This window comes from Sminthopsis crassicaudata, chromosome 2, assembly GCF_048593235.1.
Source record: "Sminthopsis crassicaudata isolate SCR6 chromosome 2, ASM4859323v1, whole genome shotgun sequence".
In the NCBI taxonomy this organism is placed as follows: domain Eukaryota; kingdom Metazoa; phylum Chordata; class Mammalia; order Dasyuromorphia; family Dasyuridae; genus Sminthopsis; species Sminthopsis crassicaudata.
In genome coordinates, this window is record NC_133618.1 from 514,678,905 (window position 1) to 514,694,834 (window position 15,930).

General features: G+C 39.4%; 1 protein-coding gene and 1 long non-coding RNA gene across 6 annotated transcripts; one reads left to right on the forward strand and one right to left on the reverse strand.

Moving 5' to 3' along the window:
* Positions 1–72: 72 nt before the first annotated feature.
* Positions 73–3,942, reverse strand: TINF2 (TERF1 interacting nuclear factor 2). Of its 5 annotated transcripts, XM_074294341.1 has the most exons (10): positions 3,351–3,942; positions 3,092–3,196; positions 2,832–2,930; positions 2,645–2,752; positions 2,436–2,532; positions 1,787–2,258; positions 1,613–1,680; positions 1,380–1,471; positions 879–925; positions 73–475 (listed from the first exon to the last, which is right to left on the reverse strand). In XM_074294341.1, exons 1-9 carry the CDS (start codon positions 3,564–3,566, stop codon positions 908–910), a joined length of 1,275 nt encoding a protein of 424 aa, XP_074150442.1. In that variant the 5' UTR covers positions 3,567–3,942; the 3' UTR covers positions 73–475; positions 879–907. The 5 variants fall into 5 exon arrangements, with proteins under 5 accessions (XP_074150442.1, XP_074150443.1, XP_074150444.1 ...); XM_074294342.1 differs by having other exon boundaries at positions 73–925; positions 3,351–3,941; XM_074294343.1 differs by lacking the exon at positions 3,092–3,196 and having other exon boundaries at positions 3,351–3,939.
* Positions 3,602–9,436, forward strand: LOC141557941 (uncharacterized). Its single transcript, XR_012486921.1, has 2 exons — positions 3,602–4,082; positions 7,478–9,436. It is a non-coding gene; the product is annotated as an uncharacterized LOC141557941 (long non-coding RNA).
* Positions 9,437–15,930: the final 6,494 nt, after the last annotated feature.

Consider the following 15,930-nt stretch of genomic DNA (forward strand, 5'->3'; position numbering starts at 1 on the left):
AAGAGCTCAAAGCCTGATCTAACTCACAGAAATAGCATTTTGTTTACAAGTATCTACCTGAAAAAACTCATCAATTTGAATCTCATTGTTTATTTACCATATTGCATTAAAGTTTGGCCTTTCTCCCAAAAAGCAGTGTGTGCAAACCAGAACTACTCTTAGGAAAGGCATCACATCTCTCTAGAAGAGTTTTGGAGCTCTGGGCCCCTTTTGAAAGACAAAGGTTCAGCCAGAGTCAAAGAGGCATACAGATGTACTGCTAAAGACAGGAAAGTTAGATTGCTCCAGAGGATACTGGAACATTTACTTGATTAGCTGGGCTACACATTTTCAGCATGGTCGGAAGCCTTGTAGAGTGAACATGTGCTTTTGATTTGGAGTTACAGATGGGACCAGAGTTTCAAGGCTAATGCTGCTCTTTCCTGCTGTGACTTTGGATAAATGATTTAACCTTCCTGGGCTTCAGTTTCCTCATCTGTAAAACCAAGGGAATTAGACCAAAATTATCTTTTAAGTGGTGTCTATTGTGCCATGCATTTCATAGCACCTGGCTCCATTTCATTCTTATTTATGATGACAGTGACATTACCACCAGTGTTACATTAGTTTATCCAGGTGGCTCAAGCATTTTATAAAAATACTATTTGGTATTTTGATCTCCAAATGAAAGTCACATGTATAGTGGGATCCAAGATTCAGAATTAACATCTCTAAAGTTGCCTCTTCTAAGCTTCTCAACTACTTTGGGCCCAGAGCCAGTCATATCAATTTCTAAGGAAAGGCAAGAATCGGTGGATTCATCCTATTCCTGGACCAGTTGAAAGGAACTTATTTGGGACACTATATAGACACCACAGGACACCCTTAGCCTGCCTTACCTCATAGCCAAGACAACATTTCGGAAGATTCAAAATTTAATCACTGGCTGTTACAAAAAAAAAAAAAAAAAAAAAAAAAGTGATAAGGTAATATGATAAGGTAAGACCAATCCTGTATCCCAAAATAAAGATCTGGCTCAAAAGGCAAGCCAAATCTACTCAGTCCATTTTTCAGTTTTCTACCAACTATAAGGTGGTGCATAGCCATATCAAAGAGACCTAAGCCACTGGGTTTTAATAGGGTCAGTTTGGCCACAGGAAGGGGCCTGGCCAAGTACAGAACTTTGTTCAACAGGGGAGAGGTAGTCGCAGAAGGTAGGGATCAGAGTGCCAAACTTCGTCTTCTGATAGCTTTCAAGAAACTTCTGCAGAGAGGGGATTATGGAGGTAGGGTCATCCTCAGTCATTTACTAAGCACCATACAGATATCATCAGCATGCTGTCACTTTGTGGTTGGAACTGTCCCCATCCCTCCCAAGCTCCCTTCCCCTTCCCACTCACCTTCCCTCCCCTCTGGCCATTCCCTTCATCATCAGAGTCCAGAACCAAGTCCCCTATGGTAACCACAGGGCTGCACAGAGATGGGGAACACACTGTAGGAGGGAAACCAAAATCAATCCTGTTCCTTACTGAAGTAAATAGACAGGACTCTGGCATCCCCAAAGATTTCAAGTTGCTCTTAGAAGGGAGGAATTCCCTTTCCCAACCCCCAACTCAAAGCAGTGTACACCTACCTGGCTCCCTGGCCCCAACAGCAGGTAATGGCAACCTCAAGGGCTCCAGGGAGTGATCCAGGCAGTTCCTGGGATAAAGGGGCATGAAGGAAAAAAGGGTGAGTTGGAGGAATGGTGGGCAAGGGAGAGAAAGGGGCAATCTAGTGTGGGAAGGGACAACACTTCTTAACTCACTCCTTTTGCTCTGAGGAGAGCTCATCAGAAGTCCAGTTCTGTTCCTGAATCCTCCCTCGGAGGGAACGAGCTGAATTTCTGTGTTTCCCTTGAGGGACTGATCTTGTGCCCATAGTGCCTGCTGGATCTGCCACAGGCTGTCCACGTTCTTTACTGTTCCCATGCTTTATTACATCTTGGACTGGAAGGCACATACTCCGGAATGGGAAGAGCATGACAGTGGGCCGGTCCTTATGACCTCCCCTGGCAGATGCACAATTTGCCTGGATTTGCCGGCGGCCTAGAGGTGCCAGGTTGAAGTCCCGACCAGTCAGAATCTCTGGGGGTTTCCTCAAATCCTGTCCTTGGGAAGAGGGAGTGCTGGGTTTGATTGTGGGAACAGGATCCTGGAAAACTTGCTCCAGTTGGGGAGAAGGTAGAGGACTCTGCTCCTGGGGTTCTGCTCCCCTCACTGCAGTAAAAAGAGAGGACTCTGAAAGAGAAAAAAAAATTTTTAAGGGCATTACACAAAAGGGCATCATATATTTCTGTATTCTCGAGCCAACCCTTTATGAGGGCCATCTTAATCCAGTAATACTAATGAACTTTTCCCAAAGATCCCACCACAAGCACCATCTTGCTGGATTACTGCCCCAGCTGGCATCAGTACCTTGAAGTAGCCACCCCATGTCCATGCAATACTGAGTCAGGGCAAGGGGAAGGGGAACCAAGGTTTCAGATTGCATCCCTCCTAATACTTCCTTAAGCTGTAAGAAAAGAGTAGGGATAGGAGCATTAAGATAACGCTGTAAAGTCAGGAATTATACACTTTCTGTTCTCCTTTTGCCAATTTGCCTTCCCATCCTTCAAACAAATTACCTCTTGCAACTGTAGCACAGGTAGTGTCTTTTCTAACTGGCAAAGGTATTCAAATAATAACTTCTCCAGGGCAACTAAGAAGGGTTCCCCATATTCTTGTTCTAGTTCCTAAGAGAAGGAATATGTCAGATAAAGATTGAAGAGAGGAGTCTGCCCGATTAACTTCCAACAAAGTTCATCTCCTCACCTGCAGCTGAATGGCAAAATCTTCAGGATCTTCTGCCAGCTGTTTTACTCGTTGGCAAAAGGCCTCGTGTGCCTCCACAATCTTCAGATCCCTTACAGCCTGCGAGTTTGGGGAGTATAAAGATCAACCGAGTTAGAGGCACTAGACTTGGAGAGTTTGGTTTGGTGTTAGAGGAAACCCATTTAGGATTGCGCCAGTGGGACAAAACGAACTTACATATTGCCTGGTGACTTAATAACTAGACCAGAAGATTCACTCACCGCCTTGGAACCGGACTCGCGTGGGCCAGCCTCTGGGAAATGATAGTTTAGGGCATCCAGGACCAGGGACCAGGACTGGCCTCCCGAGATCATCTCCACGATCACCTACGAGGGATACACTATCCTATGCCAAGATCCCCAAATTCTATTCTCTTACTCCTCCATCCACCCCACTGGCACCTCCTTCCTCGCCTACACCTGTGGCTGTCAATGCTTGCATCCCAAAGTCCAGGCTGCCCCAGGATCCCTGCCCAGGTACCTTGGCCCGGAGCCCCAAGCAGAGCCTCGCGTGATGGCGGGGGCGGACCAGCCCGGGTGCGGCGGTCTTCAGGACTCCCAGCAGTTCCACAACTCGGGGATAGTGGGCCGAGAGACGCCTCCGTACCACCCACCAGGAAGCAGCCGCAGCCAATCGCAGTGAGGCAGCGGCAGCCGCGGCGGGAGCGGCGGCGCCGGCTTCCGAGGGGCCGGACATCACCCGCTCAGCCTGGCTCGGGAGCTTCTTCCCTTAGGCAGAGGGGTCGCGGACCCGGCCCATAGAGAGGCGGGGCCCCTGCGTACTCCTCCTCCCCCGCCCCCCCGCAAGGATGTAGAGGAGTTCGCCGGGGCCTCGCGGTGAGGGCTGAGGGAGTAGAGAGAGGAGGGACGCTCAATTCCGGCCGCCTATGGGTGTCCAGTTTCCTCAGGGGATCGTTTCCACAGTGTAGGCCGAGATCCCGAAGGGGATGGAGAGTAGGATCTGAACAAGGGGAGGAGCCCAAGCGCCAAAACAACTCCCAACGTCTAGCCACCTAGTACGCGCGACGACTGAAACTTCTACCGGCCGACTTCAGCACGTCACTTCCGACTCTGCCGCTAGTTCCGCCTTAGAGATATAAAGACGTCGAGAAAAAACGAGCCAATCGGCTGCCAAGGGGCGCGGAGACGTCAGACTCGCTACTGGGAGCCACCCAATGGCAGCTGAGGGACACGGCTCCACCGTTCTTTGGAGGTACGAATTCCAGAGCACTGAAATTAACTTTTGTGCGCATGCGCACTGAGCGTGGCTCTCCGCTTTTTCTCTGCCGCCTTGTTCCTCTCACACCTCTCGGTGTGGGTGGTCAGTTTTTGGGCGACGTTTGACTTTCTTCAGGCGAGGGTTTCGTTATCTTATTTTTTTGTCACACACCCCTTTAACAGCCCAGTTATTATAACTATAAAAGCTACTTATAGTCTGTCAAGTCTGAAACCTCTTCTTAAAATCATGTTTTTAAATAATGGGAAAAATGCTGAATTTCACTCGTTATTGGCTCGTGAGAATAAGGACATTTTCTCCCCATGCAAATTCTCAGACACATTTCCCGTATAGTCTAATTATTCATCCCTCATTTAGGCTGGTGGAGTCGCGGAATCCGGAGAATGGAGGCTTTATTCTGATAGGGAGGTAACCGAAGCACGTAATTGGGCCCAGCTGGAGCCTGAGGCGAGCTTCTACAGGGCTGGGAAGGCGGGGCTAGAGTGGGTTTAGCCTAGATTCAGAAGACTGATGAGCAGGTGAGTTTGGGGGCGGAGGGAAGGAGCCTAGGAGAAAGACAATTGTTCCGAGTCTCTGCCGGAGAACGGCTGTGAGCTGCAGCAGGGTTGAAGGAACCGTAGCTTTTCTGAAGTATCGCGAGGGGCGATACCTATGCCCCCCACTTCCGTTGCCCCCACTTACGCCCTCTGAGAATCAACAGAACAAATCTACCTATTCTGTTACGTGGGAGCCTTTACAATAATCAGACATTTAGGTCCCCAAAGTCTTTTGTAAACGAAATACCATTTTCTAAACTGAGCCTCGTCAGGTTGTTTAGAATTGCCCTCATCTTGGTCACCCACCTCTGTACACGCTCTGGCTTATCGAAGTTCTTCCTAAAATGCGCTATTTAGAACCTTTCTTTGAATGGTCTCACTCAGAAATTGTCATCTTTATGCGGATCACAACATAGTATTTTCACCTTTTGTGTTGTTTGCTTGCTGGATTTTCCCCCCTTTTGAAATGATTTTTTGTGTGTGCAATATGATAAATATGGAAATAATGTTTGGAAGAATTGCACATGTTATAATATAGGGCATTACTTGCTGTCTAGGGAAGGGGGTAGTAGGATCAAGGAGGGAGAATTTTTTTTTTTTTTGCAAAAGTTAATGTTTAAAACTATTTTACTTACATGTATTTTGAACAATAAAAGGCTATTTTTTTTTTTTAATTCTGGAAATAAAAAATCATCTTTACTGAACTCTTCATTACTGTTTTTTGTTCTTTCATATGTTACTTCTTTTCCCATTTCAAAGCCATGCCAATTATCATGAAAATGTGTTACTAGTTATCGATTGGGACGCTTGGATTTTTTTTCCCTGAGGCAATTGGGGTTAAGTGACTCGCCCAGAGTCACACAGCTGGGAAGTGCTAAGTGTCTGAGGCCATATTTGAACTCAGGTCCTCCTGAATTCAGGGCTGGTGCCCTACTCACTGCGCCACCTAGCACTTTAATCCTCATTCTCGGATTATTGTACTTGAGTGCTATCTTCTTTAGACCTACAAAGAGATAACCTGTGCTATTGTTTAGTTGGTTGGTTGTTGTCCTTCATTCTTGAAGAGGACCAAAATGACCACTACATTAGAGTCAAGTTATGTGTCTGACTGTAACTGAACTCAGAACGCTCTGCCATGACTTGGACACAAATAGATCCTATGAACATTTGGGGTAGACTCTTTCAACCTCATGTTTCTTCTGAGCCAATTCAATTCTGCTTTGCTAATAGAATACAGCACTTTCTCTTATGAGGGCACACCATACTGGGTGGTCCTGTACCAGTGTCTCCCATGTCATAAATCAGTTCTAAAGTTCTGAAGAGTTTAGTTAATTAGTTTAATTAGTTGGTATCTGAAATGCCCAGAAGATGGTGCTCTATTTTAAGCATTTGTCCAGGCCTTTATTAGGTAATCTGGTACATGCCTGATAACTGATCCTTTTCCTGAGAGGCTACAATTCTTGGCTTGTACCTATACAGCACAGTGCAATGTTTCAGGCTGCTAATAATGCCTAGGCTGTCCCTCCCACAAGCAAGCCTACACCATAGCTCCCTGGACACTAAACGCTCTTTGATTAATACCTTAATCAATGGCAGGTTCTGAATTTAATCTTCTTCCCAAAATGATCAATATCTCACTTTTCTGATATAAACTTCCCCACTCAATATACAATACTTTGTAGCAATGTTTTGTTTTGTTTTGTTTTGTTTTTTAAGAGGGGAAAAAAACGCAGTTAGGCAAAATGAACTAACATATAAACTAACTGACAATTTGTATACATACCCATAGTCACATATCCACATGGAAGGGAGAGAAGTGCATTTTCTTGATTCTTCTCTGCCTCTGCATCATTCAGATCTAAGAGGTAACCTTCTACTTCCTATGCCCTTTCTAGCTCTCCATTATGTATTGTATTACCCATTAGAATAAGGGTAAGGACTATCTTACTTTCTTGTAGTTGAATCCCCAGAGATTAGCACAGTTCTTGGGACATACCATAAGCCTAGTGGTTATGTGGCAAGAGAATGCCCCAGGAGTTCAAATATGCCTGACTTGTCTATCACTATAAAAATACAGGGAATAGATTGTCCTGTGACACACTGGGAGCTTTCTTTTCATTATTGCTGGTAAGATTCATGCCAGAGTCCTCCTTAATGGGCCAGTCTTACACCTGGAAGAAGATCATCTACCTGAAAGCCAGTGTGGCTTCAGATGGGGTTGAGTAAAAGTCAATATGGTAGGGGGCAGCTAGGTGGCGCAGTGGCTAGAGCACCAGCCCTGAATTCAGGAGGACCTGAGTTCAAATCAGCCTCAGACACTTAACACTTCCTAGCTGTGTGACCCTGGGCAAGTCACTTAACCCCAGCCTCAGAAAGAAAAAAAAAACGTCAATATGGTGTTTGCTGCCTGTTAACACCAGGAGAAATGCCAGGAGTAGAATACAGGTCTGTATGCAACATTTATAGATCTGACCAAAGCCTTTGATACTGTCAATCACAAGGACTTGTGGAAAATTTTGTGAAAATTTTGTAACTCAAAAAAGTTCATCAGTATAGTATGTCAGTTGCATGATGGCATGGTTGCCTGGATTCTGGAAGATGGAAAATGCTCTCAAGCTTTCCTAGTCACCAACGGAGTGAAACAAGGCTATGTGCTTGCTCCGATGCTTTTAAGCATGATGTTTTCAGTCTTGTTGTTAAATGCCTTAAATGAAGACAAACATGAAATTTTTAAGCATTTGTCCAGACCTTATTCTTCGATTTGAAAAGTTACAAGTCAAAACTAAAGTGGAAGAAGTGTTGATGCATGATTTTTTATTTTTTGTTTGTTTGCAGATGATTGTGCGTTCACTGCAGCTTCTGAAGCTGAGATGCAACAAAGTATGGATCAATTTTCTGCTGCTTGTACTAATTTTGGCCTAACAACCTCAAGAAAACACAGGTTCTCCATCAACCAGCACCACACCATCTATATGTGGAATTGTCCCTTACAACAAATGGAGAAGTTTGAAGGAAAGTGTAGGAGAGGAGTGGTATTGGACTTATTACCAAACTGAAGGTCTATGGAGCCATTATGCTGATTTTGTCATTGTTGTATGCCTATGAAACTTGGGCAGTCTAATAGCACCATGCCTTGAAAAAGAATCACTTCCATTTGAACTGTCTTATTCAAATGCCAAATAAAAACTTGCCAAAAAAGACTATTTTATGGAGAACTCACACAAGTACTCACAAGGTAGTCAGAAAAAGTGATAAAAGGATACTCTCAAGGTCTCTCAAGAACTTTAGAATTGAAATTGTATGCCATGGCAGGCACTGGCACAGGACCACCCAGAATGGTTTGCAGTCATCAGAGAAGATGCTGTGCTCTATGAGCAAAGCAGAATAGAATTAGCTCAGAAGAAAAACAACATGTGCAAAATTAGAGAATCTACCCCATCTGTTTATAGGGACTATTTTGTGTCCAACCTGAGGCAAAGCATTCCGAACTTGAATTGATCTAATCAGCCACAGTCAGTCACATTAACTTGACTCTTCATAGTGATGTTATTTTTGTCCTCTTCAAAATAAAGGGCAAGAAGAATCTCCACAGCCATGCTTTTTGAATACCATACTTACATGGTGACAGATTTAAGATATAAAATTGAACATTGCTCAAACTAATAAAATATGAAATATGTTGCCTATAACTAGCTCAAAGTCCCACACAATCTAGGTTATAGTCTCATTATACTTTTCTCTGTATTCATACATATGAACAGATGCATGCTGTAATCACAAGAATTTATTTTACAAAGGGAAAAATGAAAAGAAAATGAGGTTAAACAATTTGTTTAGAAGACATTGGTTACCAACCATCTTTTGGTTCTTTTTTTGTTGCTTTCTTAGGACTTTGGGTGTATCCAGGGGAAGTCCCAATCACATATAAAGCTCATGGGAAAGTAATAGGGAATTGATTTTTTCCCCCTCATGTACTTAAAAAAGATCTTTTAAAAAAACTCACCTTTTTCTTTAAAAACTGTTTTTAAGTATTTAATGATTTATTTAAATATTACTCTTGCTGTGATACTTGTTTAACCTTCTTGTGCTTTTGTTGCTTTTGCTGGAGATGGGGGATTATGCTCCAATTAAATAATTTGTTCAGGCATTCAGGATGGTTATCCCCTCCTCCAAATGCTTCAGAAGTCTCTCTTTTGTTGAATATTAATATTTTTTCTTTAATGATTTAGTTTAGGTAAGTATGTCATGTCATATGCTGGGCAGGGTAGAGTTGCTTCTTGAGCTCCTTTGCTTTTCATAATATATTATTCCATTTGTTTCTATAGTTTCTTCTTCGTAAAGAGTTTTCTTGTATTATTTGAATTTCTTTTTTTTTTTAATATTTGAAGATTTTTCTTTCAAAAGCTTACAGAATTAGGGGTTAGATCCTTTGTATAGATTGCCTGAGGCTGGTGGTTGTCTAGGTTCAGGTGATCTTTCTTTCTCTAAGAGGAATATAATAAAAGTCATACTAGGTCCATCTCTCATTACAATATTCACTCTTATTATTAATTAACCAATTAGAGCTGATTTCCACCATCAAGAACACCTATTCTTCCAAGCATATATGAGTGATGAATGGGTTCCTTTGGCATTTGAGAGTGCCACTGATCCCTTTTATTAATCCTCAACCATAATAAATAAAATGATCAATTACCCAGAAACTATGTCTTGGACTTTTTTATATGTTACACATAATTTATTTGTCTGTTCTACTTTAGAGTAAATCAAGTTATTAAAATAAAATTCCTAACATTAAGTCTAAGCCTGTTTTTCTAAATTTCTTTTCACTCACTACCCCTACTGATTGGGAATCAACAGAACAAGTCTACATGCCAGCCTTTCAAATAACTGAAGACAGTTATCATGCCCCCCAAAATCTTCTCTTCTCCAAACTAAACATCATATATCTAATTAATACTCATCTCATTCTTTAAAATTCCCAATATCCTAGTCACCCACCACTATTCACATTCTAGCTCATCAATGTTCTTCCTAAAATGTGGCATGGAGAACCTTCCTTAATGGGTTGGAGTTGTTAAATTTAACCAATTTAAATCACTGAAGCATAGGTTCCTTTTTTTTTTTTTTTACTGAAGAAGAAAGAGCAGGAGGAGGAGGATCCAAATAAACTAGGTGAAAAGGATGAAGAATCAGATAAGAATGGAGTTAAGTACGATTCTGATGGGTATTTCCCAACTCATGACCCTCTGCCCTAAATTAACCCTTCATGAGTGGAGGGAGAAGGAGGGGGAGAGGCAGTAACACAATCAGCACCACCTGTGAAGCAGCCTATGACAAGATTACAAAAAGCACTGGTTAAAGCAAAGGACAGGATATATCTGATTTAATAAATGCATACTCTACAGGTCAAAAAAGGAGAAGATATACTCCTTTTGATTTGGAAAGAATCAAGGATTTGAAAAAAGGTTGCACTTTTTATGGGGCTAAATTGTCTTATGTTAAGATGTTACTAGATAATTTGGCTTATGAAATCTTAACCCCTAGTGATTGGAAATCCATAGTAAGGACATGTTTAGAACCTGACAAAACTTGTGGCTTTCAGAGTATCATGAATTATGTAGAATTCAAGCCCAACACAATAAGCAAACCAACTAGCAGATAAGGTCAGTATGCAGAGAATTCAGCACAGATTAATTATCCCATAGGAGCATATGAGCAAATTGCTACTACTGCTATAAAAGCTTGGGCTTCTCTTCCAGGGAAAGATTTAGGGGAAGTCTTCACAAAAATAGAGCAAGGTCCCAATGAACCCTTTGTGGAACGTTTGCAAACACCTGTCGCAAGAACCATTGGAGAAAATACAGCTACAGAAATAATGACTAGACATCTGGCTATGGAAAATGCTAATGAGATTTGCAGAAGAATTATATGAGGACTACATCTTTATACAAAGATATTCCTTTAGAGGAGATCATAAGATGCTGTGCCACAGTGGGCACAAGTGCTTATTATACCCAGACTATGACGAACGTGGGGGGAAAAGGAAAAAGGAAAGGTACTAGAATTAAGAGATGAGAAAGACTTCTTGTAGAAGATGGGATTTTAGCTAGTATTTTGTATTTAATGCTGGAAGTAATAAGGAACCACTGGAATTTATTGAGTAGAGGGAGTGATGTGGTCAGATCTCTGATTTAAATGGAAGAGAGATTGAGATTGGAAGAGGTACCAGCAGGTAATTTTATTATAATAAACATAAGGTGATGAGAGTCTACACCAGAGTGCTGATAGTGTCAGAGGATAATGTCAGAAGGAGGCATAATTGTTGATAATTGTTGCAAAGGTAAAATCAAGTCTTGCATTTCGGAGTGAGACATAGTAAGGAGATGAGGATCATATCTAGATTGTAAGCATGATTTAGTAGGAGGCCAGTATTGTCCTCTACAAAAATATGGAAGTTGGGGGAGGGTGGTGTTGTGGGGGAAGATAATGATTACCATTTTGGACATGTTAAGTTTAAAATGTCTTCTGAACATCCACTTTGAAATGTTTGAAACTCTGGACAGTTTTCTTGCATTATTTCCTCTCTATTAGGGTATTCTAATGTTAAATTTCCAATTTTTTTAGAGAAACTAATGATCCTTGTGTGTGTGCGAGAAGAAAGGGAACAATTAGGATTAAGTGACTTGACTGGGATCACACAACTAGAAAGTGTAAGTGTCTGAGATCATATTTGAACTCAGGTCCTCTTGACTCCCTGGCATATATTCTATCCACTGTGCCATTTAGCTGCCACTAAATTGAACATACTACTATCCTGTCTTCAAAATCAACGATTTTGGCTTCTATAAATTCAAGTTTTTCACTGCTATTACATTTTGTCTTATGTCTCTAAATTTTCTTCTAATTCAGTATTGCTGTATTTTAAAACCATTATCACTCATTTCTTTGAAGATTTATGCCACTGGGATTTTTTTTTTTTAAATCTTCCAATCTGCTTTGAAAGCTTTAAATTCTGGCATCTGTTCCATTGTAACTTCTTTGCATACAGACTTCATTTCTCTTTGGAACCAATCTGGAATTTCTTGTTGTTCTTCTATATTTCTATAGGATTCTGTGTTTCATGAAGCATTTGTTTACTTTCTTTTGTCTTGCAATATTTGTTAAGAGCGTTGTACTTTCTTTGAATACATCTTTCTTTCTAGTTTTCGTATCTTCTCTATTGATTAATGTGCTTATGCATGATATAGAATTTCATTTTAGAATTCAGAATTTCAGCTTTTCCCCCTCTCTACATTTACCTGATGCTCACTTTCTGACTCCTCCCCCTTTGATAGTATGTTCACAACACACATTGAACTACAAAGTTGCCTCAGTTTACTCCCATGTTGGGATATATATATTTATCCTTATAAATCTACTTAGACCATACCCCAAGTTTCTAGAAAGATTTCTAGAAGGGCAGTACTAATCCTTTGGTATCCTTTGCTTCAGGTCTGCTGCAATTACCTATGCTGGCCCTCAGCCTCGGTTCCTTTCTTAGATTTCATTTTTTCCTTCCCTAGCTGGACTGAATCAGTGTCTGCCAGTTCCCTATAGGGTATGAGGAAGAATTTCAGAATATTACCAGACTAAGGGGACTCTAATCTACAGATTTCTCCTGTCTGAAGATAGTCCAATTCTCTTCCTCCCCACTTCACTGAGAACAAAAAGAAATGCCTCTGTATATGCCAAAATATTTGTAGAAGCATTTTTTGTGTTAACAAAATTATAAACAAAGTAGATGCTTATTAGTTGCTAAATAAATTGTGGTGCATGAATGTAATGGAATATTACTATGCTATAAGAAATGATATGTAATGAATATAAAAAAATCACAGAAAGATTTATATGAATTGATGCAAAGTAAATTAAACAGAACCAGAAAAATAATATACATAAAACCCACAACAATATAAATAGAAAAAAAACCCAAAAATCTTAATGGATTACTGCAAAATTATATTAATATAATATATTATTATATAATATGACACATGTTATATAATAAATATAATAATAAATAATACTGCAAAAATATATTAATAAGAAGACTTATTAAATGACACGTCATGCTTCTTTATCCCCTCCTTTACAAAAGTGAGAGACCAAGGCTACGGAATATTACAAATAAGGTCAGACTTTTCTGATATTTCATTTTGTAGAATTTTTTTTTATATTTTATTATAAGAGATGATTCTATGATAGGTTGAATCTTTAGGAATACAGTGGGAAATATAAATAATGTGAAAAGAAAAGATTAACAAAAGTTTTTTTTAATATAATTGGAAAGAGGGATTTATCTTTTATCGCAGTCACAGATTACCCCAAGTCTTTCTCCTTTCCAGCACTAAACCTGAATTCCAAAATCCCTTGTTTGGTCATGATACTCACTTTGCATTGACTGCCCAATCTGCTTCTGGCCTGGAATAGCCTTCCTTTTTACATCTTCTACTTAGAATTCTTACTTTTCTTCAAAGCTCAGCTTAAGTGCCACCTTCCTCATGAGGCTTTTCCTTATTCCTCTCCTCTTCCATTCCTCATAAAAATTACCATGTATTTACGTTGTATATAATTTGTCTTTCTACATATACAATTTGTTTCCCTCAGTTGAATATAATCTCTGTGAGGGCATGAACGTTTCGTTACTAATTTTTCTAACTACAGAGGCTGAGATACTGTATCTATCTTGTACCTAATCTATCCCTAGACATATAGTTTAAATTGACTTCAGTTCTGGGAGCATCTATGTTTTTTGTTGTTGTTGTTTTGTTTTATCCTCGTCTTTCCTTTCTTTCTTTTTAGATTTTGAGTTCCCAACCTCTTCTTACTTCCTACCCCTCTTCCTACCCACTGAGAAGGCAATTTTTTTTTTTTTTTTTTTAGGCTGGGGTTAAGTGACTTGCCCAGGGTCACACAGCTAGGAAGTGTTAAGTGTCTGAGACCAGATTTGAACTCAGGTCCTCCTGAATTCAAGGCTGGGGCTCTATCCACTGCGCCACCTAGCTGCCCCAAGCAGTATGATATCAATTATTCATTTGAAATAATGCAAAACCAATTTCCATATTAGCAAAGCAAGAAAAATAAAGAAGTTGAGAAAATTATACTTCAATTTGCACTCAAAATATACAGTTCTCTCTCTGGAGGTAGGTAGCATTTTAAAAATCATGAGTTTTGGATCATCGTATTGATCAGAATAGCCAAGTCTTTCACAGCTAATCATCATTATAACATTGCTGTTACTGTGCAAAATGTTCTCTCAATTCTTCTCACTTCACTTTGTATTAATCCATCTACGTCTTGCAATGTTTTTTTTTGAAACAACCTCATCATTTCTCATAACATAATATTACCCCATCACAATCACATGCTATAATCTGTTCAGACATTCTCCAACTGATGAGCAATTTTCAATTCTTTGCCATGACAAAAAGAGCCACTATAAATATTTTTGTACTTTTCCTTTTCCTTTGGTCTCTTTGCTGTACAGATCTAGTACTTTATACAATTCTTTGGCCATAGTTCCAAATTGTTCTCTACAATGATTGGACAAGTTCACTACTTCACCAGAGGTTCATTAGTGTACCTATTTTTCTCTCATCCCCTCTAGCATCTGTGATTTTTGATAGAATTGTTTTAATTTGCATTTCTCTAATAATAATGATTTACAGTGTTTTTTCATATGACTACAGATAGCTTTGTTTCCTTCTCCTGAAAACTGTTTGAATTATTCCTTTAATCGTTTATCAATTGAGGAATGGCTCTTTTTTTTTTTTTTTTTTTTTATAAATTTGACTCAGTGCTATTTGCTCAATATATATTTGAGAAATGATAAAGATCAGAGAAACTTGATGTAAACATTTTTGATATCACTTCATTGTCCATAGTATTTTTTTAAGCAGAATATAATTTCCCTGATTATCTCTTTTAACTAAATGTATTTTTGTTTTTGTTTTGCCTGAGATCATGATTGCTACCCCTGAATTTTTACTTCAGCTAAAACATATTAGATTCTATTTCAGTCCTTTAACTTCGTGTGTTTAACTTTTCTTTCAGATATGTCTCTTGTAAACAACATTTTTTGGATTCTAGTTTCTAATCCATTATGCTATCTACTTCCCTTTTATGGGTGAGCTCATCTCATTCACATTCACAGTTATGATTACTGTATGTGTTTTCCTCCATCCCATTATCATTATTTCATCTCCCTCTCCCTCTGTCTGTCCATCTGTTCGTCTGTCTCTGTCTCTCTTCTTCCTGTCCCTCCTCAAGTTTTATTTTGATTCTAACCACTGCCTCTTAATTTGCTCTGCATTTTATCTTTTTTTTTCCTCTCTATTTTCCTACTGGGTAAGTTATATATGTATACACAACCGAGTGTTTAGATGTGAACCAATTGTAATAAGACTGAGATTCAAACATTGCCTGCCTTCTCTTCTCCTTCATTTTTTCTCCATTATAAAAAGTTCTTTTTAGCACCTCTTTTATGTAAGAAAATTTTCCTTATTCTATGTCCCACTTCCCTTTTCTCCCAGTGCATTTCTCTTTCTTACCCCTTCATTTTTTCCCTCAGAGATCATTCCAAAATAACCTCGTTTCTATGAGTCACATGTATCATCTTCCCATATAGGAATGTAGATGGTTTAACCTAAATCCCTTAAGATTACATTTTCATGTTTTATCTTTTTATGCTTCTCTTGAGTTTTATGTTTGAATGTCAGTTTGGTCTTTTCATTAAGAATGCTTGTAAGTCTGCAATTTCATTAAATATCTATTTTACCCCTAAAGAATTACACTTAGTTTTGTTGGGTGAGTCATGTATATAATCCCAACTCCTTTGCCTTCTGGAATATTTTAAGTTCTCTGCTCCTTTAACATGGAAACTACTAAATCTTGTGTGATCCTAATTTTGGCTCCACAATACTTGAATTGTTTCTTTCTGGCTATTTGAAGTATTTTCGCTTTGACCTGAGAGCTCTAGAATTTGCTTTTAATATTTTGGGGACTTTTCATATTGGGATCTCTTTCAAGAAATTGATATATTCTTTCAATTTCCATTTTACCCTCTTCATTTAAGATATTGGGGCAATTTTCCTTGATAATTTTTTTGAAATATGATGTCTAGGTTCTCTCATGGTTTTCAGGCAGTCCAATACTATATAAATAGTCTCTCTTTGATCTTTCAAATCAGCTGTTTGGATGAATTAGTTTATATTTTCTTCTATTTTTTTCATTCTTTTGATTTTGCT

What these genes read in the sequence shown, in the direction of transcription:
- TINF2 (XM_074294339.1), bottom strand. Translation starts at nt 3,566, where the DNA reads ATGTCCGGCCCCTCGGAAGCCGGCGCCGCCGCTCCCGCCGCGGCTGCC. An exon ending in CTGTGCTACAGTTGCAAGAG is followed by an intron (nt 2,533 to 2,644) that starts GTAATTTGTTTG and finishes CTTTTCTTACAG; the next exon opens with CTTAAGGAAGTATTAGGAGG. An exon ending in ATGGCCAGAGGGGAGGGAAG is followed by an intron (nt 1,244 to 1,379) that starts GTGAGTGGGAAG and finishes CCCTCTCTGCAG; the next exon opens with AAGTTTCTTGAAAGCTATCA.